The sequence below is a fragment of the Staurois parvus genome, unplaced genomic scaffold (assembly GCF_062004578.1).
Source record: "Staurois parvus isolate SC_StPar_1 unplaced genomic scaffold, SC_StPar_1.0 ptg000780l, whole genome shotgun sequence".
Classification (NCBI taxonomy): Eukaryota; Metazoa; Chordata; class Amphibia; order Anura; family Ranidae; genus Staurois; species Staurois parvus.
In genome coordinates, this window is record NW_028318576.1 from 1,022,147 (window position 1) to 1,037,389 (window position 15,243).

Below are 15,243 nucleotides of genomic sequence, written 5' to 3' on the forward strand. Positions count from 1 at the left end.
AATTCTGATGTACTGCCCAACAGATTTCTTGAGGACCAAAAATGCCAGGTCAGTACAATGACCACTTTTTGGAAAGTAGACAGTCCAAGGTATATAGAGAGATACCAACTCACTTCCTATCCTGCTGACAATGGTTTTAAAAAAAGGAAGTGAGAGGTAAACTACAATGAGAGGTAACCAGAGTTCTAGTCTTCTCCTACTTTACTAAAACAAAAAAGAAATGCAATTGCAATTTTATTTTTGTCTGTGTTATAGCTGGGAATTTGCCCTCACTTCCTGTCTACAGACAGGAATCCCCAGATAGCAGTAAAAACATACCTCCCAACAGGGGCAGACTGACAACTCATGGGGTTCCCAGGCAATAGGGGATCATGGGGCACCTGTGTCCTTGCCCACACTCAAAGCACACCCAAAAAAGCCTATAAAAAGGTACCAGGGGCATTTCATGGGGCAGTGCCCGAGTACTTGAATGGTCAGTCCACAACTGCCTCCCAACATTCTGTGATTGGAAAAACAGACATCTATTAACAAAATTATGTAAGCATAGGACACACCCGCTGTCACGCCCCACTTAAAGGAGAATTATACAAAAAAAAATTGGTTTAATCCATAAGTGCTATTTTTTTTCTCTTTTTTTCCATTACTATTACTTTTCATTTGCTTTTGAAATTTACAAATGCAGCAATTTAAAAATTGGATGAAAGGTTTAGCACTGTAAATCACTTTGATAGTGAAATAATGCATTTTATATACAATGTATTATTTGTAGATCGGACAAAAATGAGGGAGAAATGAGGAGGAGGGAGGGACTTTATTCCAAATGAGGGACAGTCCCTCTAAATCAGGGACAGTTGGGAGCTATGGTAAAAACTGTAAAAATAAAGTTCTGGTGGAAGATACATTTAAAAAACAAAATCCTGTGACTTGGTAAATGAATAAATACAAAAAGTGCTTAAAACTAATTTAAACGCTGAAAATAGTTATCATATTTAAACTTGTTAGGGAACATGCACACTGGATGCTAATAACAACTGCCCTGGACATTTTTCTTCTGGCAGCAAGAGAACACTTGACGCAGGTAAACACATGCACTGCATTTAGCTGTTTTTACCCACATCAAGCGCTTGGGTGTTTATTCATTTCATTGGCCAGAATAAATAATTCATTATGGCCACTTAAATGAAAAAAAAAAACACCCAAGCCCTGAACACACCTAGAGTTAACATGTGTTTAGCCACATTTACATGCATTTGTCACATTTGGCATTTTACTGCCTTTCAACTCTGCTGCTCCTAAACTCTGGTTAAAGCCATGCATGGACACTCGGGGTTATTTAGTAAAACAGGAGAGTGCAAAATCTGGTGCAGCTCTGCACAGAAACCAATCAGCCTCCAGATTTTATTACCAAAGCTTAGATGAACAAGCTGAAGTTAGAAGCGGGTTGGCTACCATGCACAGCTGCACCAGATTCTGAGTGCTCCAGTTTTAGTAAATCTCTCCCATAGACTTTTATTGAGTTGAGTTCAGGGACTTTGGCAAAAAATGCCAAAAGCTCCAAAAACATGAGTTTAAGAGCAGCAGTATTGCTCAAGGCCTTTTATGCGTTTAGTAAGCTTCCTCCTAACACCCCTATGATATTTCATTATAAGTATCTTGTAATATTCTATACACCTATTCGATCAGCCATTATCAATCATGGTTCCTTGGGACCCTAGGATTCCTTCAGCTCTCGATGATTGACTTTCTATCTGGTGGGGGCTGCACAGTGCCAGGACCAATGCCACTTGGCAGAGTAAGCAGCATGACACCAATTATCTTTATAGCTATTTTAAAGGGAGGTGCTCTGACCACCACTGTAAAAACAGCATTCTTCCCATTGGCTATCAATGTAAGGAACATTCTTTATAATTAATTGGTTTTAGCAGAAATTTTGTGAGACCTGAAAATTATACTAAGGGTTCCTCTTGGGTAAAAAGGTTGATAAAGGCTGTATTAGAGATATGAGATCTGCCATTTTAAGAGGTGACACAAATAAACACACTGTCAAACAAGACTTTACTCCAAGAATAAATAGAGACTATAAAAAAGTAAATTGTGTGTGTTTTTCAGTTGAAAAGAGTGGGAAGAGATGTTGTATTAATGTTTGTGACAAGAGAAAGCCCATCTGGCTAGTAGTTTGTTCATATATTACAATCTAATTGTCTTACCTTTGAAAAGCGAGCATTTATCCATTTGGTAAAGGTCTTCTTTTGTACATCATTGTGTTCATCTGATATAAAAAGAGAGAGGTAAAATTAGCACTGTTAGGTTAAAAATCTTTTGGTGTCTATGAAACTGAAAACATCTTATACAAAAAACATTATATAATTTTTTTTTACAAAAACTAATCACAAATAGAAGACACATTGGCATTACACACTGGTGCTGAGAACTCATTTCAGGCAGAAGGAGCCCAATGAGAACTTTCAATACACTCAGATAGAATCCTCATATGACTGCATCATCCAAACTTAGAAGTAATCAAACCTCTGACAAACCTCAAAAGTCCATCCACAGTTTAAGTTAAAAAATTACTTTTCTTGGATAATAATTAGACACTAAATTGACAACTTATCCCTTAAAGTGTATCCAAACCCAATGATAATTATGCAATATATTGCTGCTTAACAGTTAGTAGATGTGGTGCCTGTATTTTTTTCCCCTTATTTTCCCCTTTAAAAATATTCTTCGGGGACCAGTACACCACATCCCTAATATTATGATGAAAATACAACTGCAAACTGATACCGGGACTTTTCAGCTATTACAGTGGTTGAGAGAACATATGCATCAACTTGCAAAAACAATGTTTCTCTATTATTACAAAAAAAAAAAAAAAAACATAAAAACCACCAAAAAAACATACTTAACATTTATCCGGAAGTTTAATGATAAGTTGTAAAACACTGGCTGCTACCATGTGTAGTATCACTGACACCCCACAACAGTTACCCCTTTACATGTTCCAGTATGAAGGACGGGTCTGTTGCTTTGTATCATGATGGTTTAACATAGTGGCTAAATGGTTAGCACTCCTGCTTGGCAGTACTAGGGTTGTTGGTTTGAATCCCAACCACAGCACCACCTGCCTGGAGTTTGAATGTTCTCCCTGTGTCCGCGTGGGTTTCCTCCGGCTACTCCGGTTTCCTCCCACACTCCAAAGACATGTTGGTAGGTTAATTGACTCCTGTCTAAATTGACCCTAGTATGTGTATGTATGAATGTTAGTTATGGACCTTAGACTGTACGCCCTTGAGAGTAAGGGACTGATGTGAATGTACAATATATATATTTAAAGCACTCTGTAAATTGATGGCGCTATATAAGTACCTGAAATAAATAAAGTATTTTCTTACTTGCAATAGGAATTTCAGATTGCATGAGTAGCACATTTAGGGAAGTCTGTATTTCAGGGTCTTACTTTGCCAGTGCCATAGTTGTCTGTACTATTATAAAGTGGATATGATACTGGCTTCAAGGAGGACCATGTCACTATGGCATCAACCTCCCTCAGCATGAAACTGAAAAAGGCTAGGGAAGTGCTGGAACCTCTCACACAAAAAGCGGGAAAGAGAGGACTCTTCCCCCCCCCCCCTTTTGTGCATACATTGCAAAGATGTATTTAAAGTGTTACTAAACCCAGGGCCCTGCAGTCTCTTATTCTGGTCTCCTACAGTACACAGAACATGAAAATGCAATTATTTTAGTAAATATAAACTGCTAAATACCTTTTCTCATCAGCAGTTAGAACAGTCTTGTGACTTCTATCGGTGTCCAGCAGAGCACTAGTTTAAGCTGATAGGAGGAGTTTTCATTCTCCTCTCACTGTCCTATGAAACTGTATGACCCCTGACCCTCTGCCTGGACAGCGCTGATCACATGCACTGTCCCAGGAAATAAAACTCTCTAGCAATACACACCAAACTAAGCATGTGCAGCTTTTCCCCAAGGCTTTGTTCTATCAGGAGATGAGTCAGGGACAGTGGAAGAAGGGGAGGATCAGAGAAGACAGGATTAAACAATCTTTTTTAAACAATGTCGAGGATTAACTCCTTAGGTTCCACAGGATGACAAGCATGCTTTACTGCATATACAGATTGATTTTACTGTTGTGGGTTTAGTAACACTTTAATATGTTGTTTTTTTTTATTTTGCGCAGACATACACTTTAAAACCCATAGAAACCATTTTCCCCTTTGCTTTTCCCCATTAGGAAATGGCTAGACCAGTTTTCTTTACACAGAAGGTAAATGATTGTACTATATTTGATAAAACATCAACAGTCATGCATATATTTGTATGAACGTTTATTAATGTGCTTTTATAAGGCATGATGCATGTTTGGTTAAGCAGCTAGTTAATGATGAAGCAGCTACGTTTTTTGGTTTTTGGGGTTTTTTTTTTTTTTTAAATGTCTTTAACCTGCCAATATAAAGAAATCACACAACTGATGTACTTTCTGAAAGTTTTTGCTGCTATATACATCTCCCTAACCACATCAATAATGGATCCTACATTGATCTTTGATGTGCACTGGGTATATAAGGACAACTGCATCCCTTAAAGCTAAATAAGGATTAAGATCTGTATAAATTCTGTACAAATTGATTTTTCTCAAACATTAGGACATAAACAGAGAATACGTTTCCTTTGTAGCCAGAAGATCTATATAAATAGGCTACTGACATACAATACACTATACATCAAATATTAAGCAGAACTGTAGCCACAGCATTCATCCATTGAATAATTGCAGCATTGCTAGGAGAAAAATGTACATTAATTGATGAGTACCAGAAAAAGTGTCTTACAAGTGGCTGCACATAGTATAGTATATGTGTTCCATGTGGAGTGCAAGTATAGCCGTTCATTACTCTGCCTTGATTTGTTCTAGGTGCAGAGCTTATATCCCCAACTATCTATGGCTGGATTCACACCTATGCACTTGCAGTACTGTGCAATTTACTGCATGTTACCACACATATTCACTTCATATTTATGTTGTGGTACAATGCTTTTCTTTCTTAAAGTGTTATTAAACCCAGGACCCTGCATTCACTATATCTGGTTTCCCACAGTACACAGAACATGAAAATGCAATTACTGTAGTAAATATAAACTTCTAAATACCTTTTCTCCTTAGCAGTTAGAGCAGTCTTGTGAGTTCTATCAGTGTCCAGCAAAGCACTGGTTAAAGCTTGTAGGAGGAAATTTCATTCTCCTCTGATTGTTCCATGACAGGGGTGGGCAACTGTGGCCCTCCAGCTGTTGTAGAACTACAAGTCCCATGAGGCATTGCAAAACTGACAGTTACAAGCATGACTCCCAAAGGCAGAGGCATGATGGGAATTGTAGTTCACCAACAGCTGGAGGGCCACAGTGCCCACCCCTGTCCTATGAGGCTGCAGAACCCCTGACCCTCTTTCTGAACAGTGCTGATTGGCCCTGTGCTGATCACATACACTCTCCCAAGAAAAAACAAACTCTCTAGCAATACACACCAAACTGAGCATATGTGGCTTGCCCCCAAGGCTCTGTTCTATCAGCAGATGGATTGGGGACTGTGGATGAAGGGGAGGATCAGAGAAGACAGGATCAAACATCCTTTTTAAACAATGCAGATGATTAACCCCTTAGGTTCTACAGTGAGGAAACAAGAATATTTTACTGCATATACAGACTGATTATACTGTTGTTGGTTTAGTAACACTTTACTCCAATACAGTATAAGCAAAAGCACCCACCCTTCAGCACTCCACAATGCACAGAAGGGAATGCACTGTGCACTGTAGTGTAATGCTTGGCACAAAAGAAGTGCTGGTATGCGGTCTTGTGTATTGAGGCTTGTTAAGGGCCCATTCAAGGTAAAAGGGAAGTACAGTGGCTAAATGGTCAGCACTTCCGCCCGGCAGTACTAGGGTCATTGGTTCTCCCTGTGCCTGTGTGGGTTTCCTCCAGGTACTCTGGTTTCCTCCCACCCTCCAAAGACATGCTGGTAGGTTAAGTGGATCCTCTCTAAATTGGCCCTAGTATGTGTATGTATGAATGTAAGTTAGGGACCTTAGATTGTATGCCCCTTGAGGGTTAGGGACTGATGTGAATGTGCAACATATTTGGAAAGTACTGTGTAAATTGACAGCGCTACAAATGTACCTGAAATAAATAAATTAACTGAAAAAGATGTACCGTATTTTCCGGCGTATAAGACGACTTTTTACCCCTTGAAACTCCTCTGAAAAGTCGGGGGTCGTCTTATACGCCGGTAAACGGCATACTGACACTTTTTAGGGGGGCGGCGCGGTGCCGCCACCGCCCCCCCCCCCTTCCAATGGAAGGGACACTAAGTACAGTTGTGGGCAGGGGCTGCTGTTTCTTACCTGGATCCGGTCCCACGACGATCCAGGAAGCGCGGCTGCTCCTTCAGTTTGGCCACTGGATGTTAGCGTGGCTGCTCAGCTCCACCTCCTCAGCAGTGATTGGCCGCCAGAACTGTAGCTCAGGAAAGGAAAACAGGCGGCCAATCACTGGCGAGGGGGCGGAGCCGAGCGGCCCCGCAAAAATCGAGTGAAGGAGCGGCCGGTAAGTGTGCAGTGTAGAGGTGCTGCTGCAACCACATATGCTGGCTGCAGCAGCACCATACTAGAACATCGGTCAGCAAGTGTAATTGGTGTCAGTGGGAGGAATAGTGCCCCATCATTGGTGTCACTGATACTAATGATGGGGCATTATTCCTCCCACTGACACCAACGATGGGGCACTATTCCTCCCCCCCACTGACACCAACGATGGGGCACTATTCCTCCCCCCCCCCACTGACACCAATGATGGGGCACTATTCCACCCCCCACTGACACCAATGATGGGGCACTATTCCACCCCCCACTGACACCAATGATGGGACACTATTCCTCCCACTGACACCAATGTTGGGGCACTATTCCTCCCACTGACACCAAAGATGGGGCACTATTCCTCCCACTGATACTAATGATGGGGCACGATTCCCCCCACTGACACCAAAGATGGGGCACTATTCCTCCCACTGATACTAATGATAGGGCACTATTCCTGCCACTGATACCAATGATGGGGCACGATTCCTCTCACTGACACCAATGATGGGGTGCTATTCCTCCCACTGACACCAATGATGGGGTGCTATTCCTCCCACTGACACCAATGATGGGGCACGATTCGTCGCTCTGACACCAATGATGGGGCACTATTCCTCCCACTAATACCAATGATGGGTCACTATTCCTTCCACTAATACCAATGATGAGGCACTATTCCTCCCACTAATACAATGATGGGGCACTATTCCTCCCACTGACACCAATGATGGGGCACTATTCCTCCCACTGACACCGATGATGGGGCACTATTCCTCCCACTGACACCGATGATGGGGCACTATTCCTCCCACTGGTGTGCACTGGAAGAGGGGTAGTCTTTACGGCGAGTATAGCCCAAACACTACATTTTAGCAGGAAAAGTAGGGGGTCGTCTTATACGCCCAGTCGTCTTATACGCCGGAAAATACGGTACATTAATGAGTACATACCACTGGGCCCTCAGGAGCTGTTTGCCAGTGGTAGTATACACAACTTATTCATTTTTTAGATGGGCCTAGGGATCATCGACAAAAGGGCAACCCCAGGAGTGGCCTGGATATCAGAGATACACACGGAACTGTGACTTGTTGCCAAAATGGTGAGGTATACACAGCATATAAGAACATGATGGCAAACTTACCTGGAAGGCAATCCTCTCTAGTGCTGCCATCTTCTCCAGCTTTTATCCATGTGTCTTTGACCTTTAGACTGGCGGGTCGGGATGACATAACCCATGCCTATGCACACAGGAGTTCCTTCACCTCGGCATAGAACCATGCCGAGACTATGCAGTTGACTGTACATACCATTCAATACTTTCACTAGTGTTGTACGCCTATGTCCCTCCTGCATGCTGTGGTTAATTTCTGACCTTTATGTCTTCAATGAGCCTTGTAATGAGGAAGACGTTGAAGGATCTACAGTACATGACGTGGGAAATGTGCATGTACTACGGAACCATAGTGAATATTATTTTCCCAGGCATACACTTAAACAAAAAGGGTACCTTATTTATAAAAAGGTTCCTATTTTAACAAGCAATGTTCTCCAAAGAGTAACAGAGCTCTTACTCAAACATAACGGCTTCCCCAACCTTTGGCATGCATTGAGATGATTCAAATCTGCCCAATACAAAGATTCAGCAGCTGAACTTCCAAATCATGCAGAGGGCAATACAATGTCTTCATAATGATTTTATACATGCATTTAGTTTAATGTATATAAAGGTCACCAGTTGGCTGTGTTCATCCAGTTAGGGTGCGAAGAAATCGCTAGTTTATGTTTTCTCCTTAGTAAATTTGTTCAGTCCATGTTCGTTTTCAGATATTCTGCATTTTCACTTTGCACAGAAGCCATTCAGAGAACACAATGCATTTTCTCAATGAATGCAAACTGTTCTGTGAATGGATGAGGTGAAGATTGTGATGTTACCACCCTGCCTCTCCACCTTGTCCAATCAGAGAACACTTTGCATTCTATGAGAACGTGCAAGGTGTTCCCTGAATGGCGCCGTGCCGAGCAAGCAACCTGTGTTCGGGAAACAGCAAGGGAAGCTTCTCAGCACGGGACCCAGAAGCTATGGAGATCACTGTTGTAGTGGTGCCTACTCCAGCTTCTCTCTCCATGGTGGAGAGACTGAACTTTTTTGAGAAGTATTTATTTAGAACTGCTGCAGAATGGAATAATCTTTATTTGTCATACACCATGTCACGGACTTTCACAGTGGTGTTTATTTTATATAGCGCATGTTTTGTGTCTTTTTTATTGTTATATTGTGTTGCAAGGCACATACATACTTACATGTAACAATATTAAAATTGCCATACCTAAGCTTCAATTTTAATGTAAGAGCAGTTGGGCGACCGGAACCAGTAGTACCTGTAACCACCGTGAACCACAAGCCAGGCAGAAGTGACGTCACACAGGAAGAGTTCGGCCGACAGAAGGGAAGAAGCAAGGCTAAGAGCTCGGAGCTAACTGCTCCTTCTACAGGCCTACAGTAGGGACTCCTGACTAGGATCACGGCTATACTGATGGGCTATTTTATCACTTCCACATTGAAAGTTTTACCATTTGTAGCTTATTACATACCTTTTATACTGCACTGAGAAGGCGCCTCTCTCTCGTTCCTTATTATGCATACAGAGTTTGCTCACTCTGGGATGGCTGCCACCTAAAGCATTTACCAGCTACAGACTTAATTGGGACTTATGGACTGGTTACAATATACATTAGTGCACTGATATTTCTTCTTTTTTATCAAGGTAATGAATGCTTGCTCTTGTAGAGCACAGGACAGTTATCCCTGTCTATTTTTTGCTCTACAGGAGCCTGGATGATCATTTATTGATTATATAAGCAGCCACCATTTTGGCAGCCATGTTAGACAACCCATCCCAGAAAATCTTAGCTTTTGTAGAAAAAAAAAGTACCGTATTTTTCGCTCCATAAGACGCACATGACCATAAGACGCACCTAGGTTTTAAAGGTGGAAGAATAGAAAAAAAAATATTCTGAACCAATGAACTGCAGACATAGTACAGGAAATGACCAGAGACTGCAGACATAGTACAGTAGTACAGAAGATGACCAGAGACTGCGGACATAGTACAGGAAATGACCAGAGGCTGCGGACATAGTACAGGAGATGACCAGAGACTGCGGACACAGTACAGGAGATGACCAGAGACTGCGGACAGTACAGGAGATGACCAGAGACTGCAGACATACTACAGGAGATGACCAGAGACTGCAGACAGTACAGGAGATGACCAGAGACTACAGACATACTACATGAGATGACGAGAGACTGCGGACACGGTACAGGAGATGACCAGAGACTGCGGACACGGTACAGGAGATGACCAGAGACTGCGGACACGGTACAGGGGATGACCAGAGACTGAGGACATAGTACAGGAGATGACCAGAGACTGCGGACACAGTACAGGAGATGACCAGAGACTGTGGACACCGTACAGGAGATGACCAGAGACTGCGGACACAGTACAGGGGATGACCAGAGACTGCGGACACAGTACATGGGATGACCAGAGACTGAGGACATAGTATAGGAGATGACCAGAGACTGCGGACACAGTACAGGGGATGACCAGAGACTGCGGACACAGTACATGGGATGACCAGAGACTGAGGACATAGTATAGGAGATGACTAGAGACTGCAGACACAGTACAGGAGATGACCAGAGACTGCGGACACAGTACAGGAGATGACCAGAGACTGCGGACATACTACATCATATAAAGTCCCAACAGGGCCCCTCCACCCAGAATATCAAATGATCTGACACCATACATCAAGGAAAAGGACTACAACTCCCAGCATCAGTCATTTTTAACTTACAGAAGGCAGGGGGCGCACTGAGCTCCAAGGACAGGCCACACCAGCAGATAGGACCGGACTGCAGAGCAGGGAAAGCACTATGGACACATGCCAGGAGCGGGGAGGAGCTGTAAGGACAGGCCACACCTGCAGACCAGACCGGACTGCAGAGCAGAGAGCGCAGTACATAGAAATGCCAGGATTGGGGAGGAGCTCCGAGGACAGGCCACGCCTGCAGGGTGGACCGGACCGCAGAGCAAGCTGGCTGGGTTCGGCAAGGGGACTGCCTGCTATGAAGAGCCGCGGGGCCATCCCACTGAGAGAGGGGATAAGGTAGGGTGAACTGCGGTGACAGCCTGCAGTGGGAGGGGACAGGCTGCTGTGGGATGGGACAACCGCTGGCCCTAACATGGTGGCGGTGACAAGTGGAGGACTGGTCAGTATTCACTCCATAGAACGCACAGACGTTTTCCCCCATATTTTTTTGGGAAAAAAGTGCGTCTTATGGAGCGAAAAATACGGTATATCATTTATACTACTGATTTAAATGACTGATTTTTGGTTTTTAAAATATAGCTGTGGTTGCCCTTTAAATGTGGCGCTGCTGTAAGGAGTCTGAATACAGATATCACTTGCAAAAACAAGTGAACCTAATGCTACCAGCTCACTTGTAAAACCTCTAGGAAGAATTATGAATAATTGCCTTTTGTGTAAGGAAGTGCAGCTAGTCACACCAACACAGTTCATTCAATACATATGGAAAAGAAATTCCTTCCCTGAACAAACAAATATTTGTGTTAATTAGGCGATTGTAATCCAGCGGGCAAAATTCTCTGAATTCCTTATCGGAAGATCAGCCTACATACATACAAGGATACAGACTATGGTACAGTCATACCAAATTAACATTTCAAACTTGGGAGGAAAAGGAAAAAGCAGTACAGCATAGTGAACATCTTTATACGTTTTGTACGGTAAATTAGTGAAAATACATGAACTTCAACAGTTACTCAACCACAATATAGAAATATTCAGCAAATATCAGATGTCTTTGTAAAAGCTTTATTTTTCGGGTATAAAAAAATGTGTTGACAAGATTGATGACATACTGTTGATATCCTTAGAGCTGCCTTATTTTGTTAAATTTAATAAATAAGAGTTATGTCATAAAGGGAAGACCAGCATTCCTTTCATAACATATATACAGTTGTGTTAAAAATAATAGCAGTCAGGCATCACCAACCTGATCAATCACTGTTTTTGGTAGAAATGATATTTCTACATGGCAAATAATTTACTAGCAGGTGTAGTAGAGTAATAGAAATCCAACAGACCCAACAGTCATGACATGCATGCTGCTGATTCTGTGTAATTGAATCACTAATTGAAAGGGGCATGTTCAAAATAATAGCAGTGTGGCGTTCTATTAGTGAGGTCATTCATTCTTTGAAAAACAGGTGGCAATTATTGCCCTTATTTAAGGAAGGAAGGCAGCAAATGTTGTACATGCTGGTTACAGTGCATTTCTCTCTGAAAGTCTGAGGAAAATGGGTCGTTCCAGACATTGTTCAGAAGAACAGCGTACCTTGATTAAAAAGTTGATTGGAGAGGGGAAAACACATAACGAAGTGCAGAAAATGATAGGCTGCTCGGCTAAAATGATCGCAAATGCTTTAAAATGGCAACCAAAACCTGAAAGACGTTGAAGAAAGCGAAAAACTACCATTCGAATGGATAGAAGAATAGCCAAAATGGCAAGGACTCAGCCAACAATCAGCTCCAGGAAGATCAAAGAAGGTGTAAAGTTACCTGTGAGTACTGTTACAATTAGAAGACGCCTATGTGAAGCCAAGCTATCTGCAAGAAGCCCCCCGCAAAGTCCCACTGTTGAAAAAAAGACGTGCTGAAGAGGTTACAATTTGCCAAAGAGCACATTGACTGGCCTAAAGAGAAATGGCGCAACATTTTGTGGACTGATGAAAGTAAGATTGTTCTTTTTGGGTCTAGTGGCCGGAGACAGTTTGTCAGACGACCCCCAAACACTGAATTCAATCCACAGTACACTGTGAAGACAATGAAGCATGGTTGTGCAAGCATCATGATATGGGGATGTTTCTCATACTACGGTGTTGGGCCTATTTATCGCATACCAGGGATCATAGATCAGTTTGAATACATCAGAATACTTGAAGAGGTCATGCTGCCTTATGCTGAAGAGGAAATGCCCTTGAAATGGGTGTTCCAACAAGACAAAGACCCCAAACACACCAGTAAACGTCCAACATCTTGGTTACAGACCAACAAGATTGACGTTATGGAGTGGCCAGCCCAATCCCTGGATCTTAATCCAATAGAAAACTTGTGGGGTGACATCAAAAATACAGTTTCTGAGGCAAAACCAAGAAATAGAGAAGAACTGTGGAATGTAGTCCAATCATCCTGGGCTGGAATACCTGTTCACAGGTGCCAGATGTTGGTTGACTCCATGCAACACAGATGTACAGCAGTTCTCAGAAACAGTGCTTATACAACTAAATATTCATTAAGTGATTCAAAGGAAAGCAAAATCTTCAAACATTTTTCAGTTTATATAGTGAATGTTTGAGTTTGTAAAGAAGAATACAAACACTGCTATTTTTTTGAACAGTCTAATATTCACTTTTCTTCAATTTTTTTCAAGGAACAACACAAATTTGATATATCTTTCTTCATGTTTTGATTTGGAATAGAATGTGTAGTGTTCCCAATGCATTTGTGTGTATGGAAATAAAAGCTATTAGAAGGATTTTGATTCACTTTTTTCAACACACTATTATTTTGAACACAACTGTATATATATATATATATATATATATATATATATATATGAATTAGGGTGATTAAACTCAAGTGGTAGGTGCATTTACAGGGAGTTGCACCAGTCCGAAACTGTATTTTAGGGGGGCATGGCAGTCCACTTTTATTTAAATAAACACAGAAAGTTGTTCACACACGGGTTTCTTCCAACACCATGCATAAATGAAAATACCGAGCCACTTGGCTCACTTGTTGGCAGCACTGCTGCTCCTCTCACCAGTCTCTTAGACTATGTTGTCCAGCTTTCCTGGAACACTCGGCTCTCCAGCCTTTAGTCGCAGCACCCTGCTGCAAGGCCCACCTCTTTCCAATGGATTGGGGTTCTCCTGACACCCTGATAGGAGTCGACCTGACTCCTGGAACTGAGACCTGCTGTCTCCTGGCTGGGGCACCTCTGACCCCTCGATGAGACCCACTGTCTCTTGGCTTCTGGTTGGGGCACCACTTATCCCTGGTTGAGACTCTCCGTCTCCTGGCTGGGGTTCCGTGACCTTGGGTTGGGACCTTCCATCTCCCACACTGCGAGTGGTCTCCAAACTGGCCACAGCCCTGAACTTTCCTCAGACCTGTGCACTCAGAGAGGTTGCAAGCATCTGGCAAAACCTGGACACAGGATTGAAAGTTTGACCCAGAATCACAGAATCCAGAGAAGGCCACAGCTTTCTCTGCTCAAAAACAGCAATCTGGAACTTCACAATAACCCTAAATGTAAATCCTGTGTCACATTTTCCTATATTCTCCCAGTGACAGAACTTCCCTCTGTCACTATATATATATATACACACACACATATATATATTATCTATTACAGGTACTTATATAGCACCATCAATTTACGCAGCACTTTACATATATATTGTATATTCACATCAATCCCTACCCCTCAAGGGGTGTACAATCTAAAGTCACTAGCCTACATTCATACATACTAGGGCCAATTTAGACAGGATCCAATTAACCTACTAGCATGTCTTTGGAGTGTGGGAGGAAACCAGGGTACCCGGAGTAAACCCACGCAGGCACAGGGAGAACATGCAAACTCCAGGCAGGTGGTGCCGTGGTTGGGATTTGATCCAATGACCCTAGTACTGCCAGGCGGAAGTGCTAACCATTTAGCCACTGTGCTGCCCATATATACATATATATATATATATATATATACACACACACAAAAAAAATTTGGATGTTTGGATGGTTAAGGGAAAGCTTATAGAAAATCATAATATGCGTCTGGAATATGAGGAGTGCATTTGATTAAGCAATGTCCAGGGATGGGGGGGGGCTAAGTGCTTTAAAAGCCATTTTCTGAAGGGATGAGAAGGATATTAATACACTGAATGTAATAACGGCAGTAAGAACATACCCAAATATGATTAACAGTAAGCCTATATTAAAGTATCTGCTGGAAAGTAACAATTTAGCAGATTCACTTTATAGGTAATTTGTGCATATTGGTGGAACAAAACAAGATCAAATGCCAATTCAGAACTTATGAAAGAGTCATGATATCACATCCTTACGTCCAATGCATTAGCTGGATTAAAGTGAATAGTTATTACAGGGGGGCTGGGAACACACCTGTGAAACTTCCAGTTGGAAATTTAGGTTGTCTCATTGTGAAATGCTGATACCCTGGTTTTCATATTTTCTCACTCACTGACCCAGGATAACAAGTATGGTAATTACTTTTGCCTCCCATCTGACTTCACCTGCTGCATAATTGTTCCAGGTCAGTGACTCCCAAAATGCTGAAGGCTGGTTACAGCCAGCCAACTAGCTTTTTGAGAAGGCGGTCATAACATTCAATGTTGTCTGTATAGAAGAACGTGATTTGATTTTTCTGTGCCAAAAAGACTTGTATGTAAACAATAGTCAACCTGTAACCTTA

At 42.2% G+C, this 15,243-nt stretch overlaps 1 protein-coding gene across 9 annotated transcripts in view; it reads right to left on the reverse strand.

Annotated features, from left to right (window-relative positions):
* Window positions 1-15,243, reverse strand: part of UTRN (utrophin) — a 943,118-nt gene that overhangs the window by 802,774 nt on the left and 125,101 nt on the right. For all 9 annotated transcript variants that reach the window (XM_089654601.1, XM_089654598.1, XM_089654599.1 and 6 more), the window contains one exon: window positions 2,208-2,269. In XM_089654601.1, coding sequence (XP_089510727.1) covers window positions 2,208-2,269 — 62 coding nt within the window. The remainder of the gene's footprint in view (window positions 1-2,207; window positions 2,270-15,243) is intronic.